The 4,806-nt window shown below is 37.8% G+C and overlaps 1 protein-coding gene across 1 annotated transcript in view; it reads left to right on the forward strand.

Moving 5' to 3' along the window:
- Nucleotides 1-2,843, forward strand: part of LOC107883768 — a 9,806-nt gene extending 6,963 nt beyond the window's left edge. The window contains exon 5 of the mRNA XM_016804439.1: nucleotides 2,673-2,843. Coding sequence (XP_016659928.1) covers nucleotides 2,673-2,843 — 171 coding nt within the window. The remainder of the gene's footprint in view (nucleotides 1-2,672) is intronic.
- Nucleotides 2,844-4,806: the final 1,963 nt, after the last annotated feature.

A 4,806-nucleotide genomic window follows, 5' to 3' on the forward strand; every position in this document is an offset into this window, starting at 1 on the left:
CGACCTTGGGAAACACCAATTTGATTATACTATATGAAATAATAATTTAAAATGTTATTGATTTATCATAAAGATTACCTATGTAATAAATATTTTTAACAGACCTAATCAGATTTAATTCGTCTTCTAGGTGGAGAGGAAGGGAGAATATCGTTTTGGTCCATATATTGTACTTTTGAGTATCTATTCACTTAAGCTAAATAATATATATATAGTATACGGCCATACTGGATATATAATAATAATTATTGTAGACGACCTTGTTTGCTGAAAATACTCGAATACCCTATATATTAGGACATGACATACATAACAATTCTAAAGCGTGTTCGTTAACTTCTCAAGGGCTATGATACACATATCACAATTTTTTACACTAGTTGTCCCATAATATTGTCATATATCGTGTGTCGGCGGAAACAGGGTAGGTATACGTATACTAATACTTTATCACACATTACCATTTTAACGTGTATCAATGCTATATTTTAGTATATTTTGTACACTCAATGACATTATCAAATTGAATCACATGGATATACTTTAATTCACCAAACGATATTCTCCCTGTAATAAAAGTAATAATAATAGGAATATACAAATGTGATTATGAAGAAGTCTCAAATATAAACTATATACATTAATGATCATAATAAAAAAACAATTATTATGTCTAATGAATTAAGCAGATTACTAATTATTTCTAATCAGTAATCATTTGCATGTTTGGCATAAAAAGGTTTTTGGATTGAGACAATGCGAATAATAAAATAAGTCCTGACGTTTTGATTATAATTTTGCAATGATTTCGACAATTATAGAGTGTTTCAGACGTTTCAACAGTGAGAACAAATAACAGACATGAATTATAAAATATATCTAGGTGGATTGACATGCTTGATCTGTAACCTCTAAATATTGCCATAAATATTTCTGTATACACATACCTTTAACAGGAAAAATGTGATTATGATTTCCCGGAAATTATAAATTCACAAATTGAATCGTTGTTAAATTAATAAAAACAAAATTATATACATTATACCTTTCAGGGATGGCCAAACCTTGATTTGGTTAAAATTGAATTTTGATATATTAACCTCCAAAAGTGAATGAAAATCTATATAATATTTTATTGAAAAAGATAACAAAGAATGTCCGGAAATGATACATTTATAAATGTTAACTGTATTGTAAAAAATGAGTTACATATAATATTATTCAATTGAATCTCTATCAACTTTTTAAACCTTTTGTTCCATTTATTTAAATTTGTAAATTTATAGTTTCCGGTGCTATTTAATCACTGCTTTCCTGTTGGATATATTTATATAATAATTTCATTAATATTTAGAGGCTACAGCTCAAACATGTCATTACATCTAAATATATCAATATATTTTATAACTCATGGCTATTATTTGCTCTTACTGTACAATAGTGAAAGACACCCTTGTATTCTGTAACATATTATTTTATGTTATCCTCTACGCCAACCTACTTTTTTATTTATTATTTTAATTTTTCACCAAACGGTGCATAATGTAATAATAGATATAATAGCTAGTGCAGAGTGCCCAAATTGGTGGGTACAAAGTATACTAAATCGCGTTATCCGTAAATAACATACACTTATCGGACACAAGATACGGTCTGAACCTGTCTACAGCCCAAACTATGGCTAGACATTCATGTTTGACTGCCGACTATCTTCCCTGAGCTGGATTGAGTTTTTTTCTGGCATTGGGTTATTATTTTAGGAAACGCTGCGTAAAATGCGCTTGCTGCCATCGCACTAGCGACTGCCAAAAAACCCGCAACCAAACTCCTACATGCATAAAGTGCAACGGCCCCCACACAGCGAACTACCGTGGATGTCCGTCTTATATTCAAACCACGAACTCACTTTCCAAAAGCCAATCAAGTTAAACGAAACCCTTGCCAGTACAGATCATTCAGAACCAGATTCCTCAACGACCTTATCTCGAGCCAACAGCCACAGTTAGTTCCCAGGGAAAACTTCCCGATTACGCAACAGCAAAAAAAAATAATCCAGCAATCAACACTGACTCAATCATCACCCTTCTGACCAAACTCCTCTCAGACATCTCAACGGCGGACGACCCAAATTCAATAATATGCTCAACTTTAACCTCATTCCTAAATATTCTAACGAATAGCCATAAATAACCTCAGAATTCTTCACTGGAGTTCAGACGGTATAAGAAACAAAATCAATGAACTTCAGACCTTCGCATCCAAACTCAAAATTGACATTATTCATGATATCAGCAACGAGCTAATCAGTTTAGGATTTGATGTCAAAATTGTAAAACGCTTTGGGAATAAGTCCAAGCCCCTACCTATCTGCCTTGTATCATTGTCTAAAAATCCTTCTGCATCTGAAATCTACGAGCTCCCCCACTTGTTCTACCTATGGGTGAAAGTAGAAACATACAAAAAATCCGGTCCAGCACAATGCTTCTCATGCCAACGGTTTGGCCATGGATCATCGAATTGCGGCCACCCTCCTCGGTGTGTAAAATGCAGCGGCCCGCACGCTGCAAAAAGCTACCAAAAAACTGCAGAACAATCCCCGTTATGCTGCAACTGCGGAGGGGCCCACACTGCCAACTTCCATGGTTGTGCATACTACCTGCGTAAACTCGCAGAAAAAGCACCTCAAAGCAAAACTCTTGTTAAAATCCAAACCTCAAACTCCGACAATTCAAACATTGCAACACCAGTACTCCAAAACGAAAACACCCCGATTCAATACGCAAGTGTTGTTAAAAAGTCTCAAAAAAGTAATGACAATAAAATCAACATATCCGAAGTATTAAACCTCCTATCAAACTTGTTAAACGCTCTGGCCTCAAACAAGGACGTAAAATCAATTATGACACTCACAATAAATTCATTTATCAACATCCTCTCTCCCCTTAAAAATGATTAGCACACCACTACGCATAATACATTGGAACGCCAATGGCATCAAAAACAAAATTGATGAACTCAAAATCCTATTAAATAAGGAAAAAATCGATATTGCACTCATCGGTGAAACTAAACTCAAATCTTCTATCAACTTAAAAATTACAAATTATTTCATCTATCGGTCTGATAATACACCCCGACTGGGCTCACCTGCAAACGGGGGAACCGCTGTTATCATTCACCGACGCATCGTTCACCGACAGGTGCATCTAAAAACCTCACTAAACTCAACATCTGTCGAGATCTCTCTAGGTCAAGACCTAATCCAATTATCTGCTGTTTACAAACGCCCTCAGTCACCTCTCGCTGTAAGCGACCTCAATCGCCTGACAAGCAGCTGTGATTGGTTTATAATTGCTGGCGACCTAAACGCCAAACACCCCCTATGGAACAAAAACTGCGTCAATCCAGCAGGTCGGGTCTTATACCGTCATGCTCAAAACTCTGACTACGTCGTTACTGCCCCTAGCTCACCTACCCACTTCCCAACTAACCCCGTCCACCGACCAGACATATTGGACGTAGCACTACACAAGCTCCCACTACATCTCGTTGAAGTATTCAACTTAAATGAATTATCTTCCGACCATAATCCCATACTACTCACCATCTCAGACTCCCCAGTGTCTGCTTCGCCGCCTCACACATGTCGTAAAATAAATTGGCTCAAATATGCCAACACACTTGAGAGATCAACTCTGAACTCAAATGCTCAAACGGATAATCCAGGAAAAATCGACTCAGCCCTCCAATACCTATCCAACACCATTGCGTCAACAGTAGAATCTTGCTCATACGTACCCACAAGCCGCCACAATCACCAAATTCTGAACGAAATCCTTGTGGAAATTGCTTCGAAAAACTGTATCCGTCGTGCATGGCAACAAACCCGTGACCCTGCAATTAAACGCCAACTTAACGGAAAAATCAAATTTATAAGAACTCTCCTGCAAACTCACCGACAGAATGAATGGGACAAATTTTTGAACTCTCTGGACATCAATGACAACTCTATTTTCAAACTCAACAAAAAGCTGCTGAACAAAAACCCAGCCATTCACCCTCTTTCTGGCCCAAACTCACTTTTATACAATGCAAAAGATAAAGCTGAGCTCTTCGCCGCTACTTACGAAAATCAATTCACTGAGAATCCGGGACCATCTATCCCTGCTGTTATCAACTTTTCCCAAAGCATAAGAACTGCCCCTTCACCTGACTGCTTCACATCCCCAGGTACGGTACAAAAAATTATAAAAAATCTACCAAAACGTAAGGCGCCAGGCATCGACCATATCTCAAACACGGCTATACAGTTTTTACCAAATCCGCGGTTCTTTTATTAACAAGAATATTCAATGGATGCATGCGCATCGGATACTTTCCGAAATCCTGGAAACGTGCAGTCATCATCACAATTCCAAAACCTGGCAAAGACCACCGCCATCCTGCAAACTTCCGCCCAATTTCGCTCCTATCATCTCTGTCAAAAGTTTTTGAAAAGGTCATCCACTCCAAACTCAATGCCGTGATAGGCCCCCAAATAAGACCAGAACAGTTCGCCTTCCGTAGCCACCACTCGACAACCCATCAACTAGTAGGCTTGATTGACCGTCTATCAGTGAACAAAGAAAACAAGCAACGCACATCAGCCATTTTCTTAGACATAGAAAAGGCGTTCGATCGAGTATGGCACCCGGGTCTGTTATACAAACTTTACCAACTGAACACTCTGGCCTACCTACTGGCACTTATTAAATCTTTCCTAGAAGACCGAAGGTTCATTGTACGTGTAGACAACGAAACATCCAG

This window comes from Acyrthosiphon pisum, chromosome A2 (assembly GCF_005508785.2).
Source record: "Acyrthosiphon pisum isolate AL4f chromosome A2, pea_aphid_22Mar2018_4r6ur, whole genome shotgun sequence".
NCBI lineage: Eukaryota > Metazoa > Arthropoda > Insecta > Hemiptera > Aphididae > Acyrthosiphon > Acyrthosiphon pisum.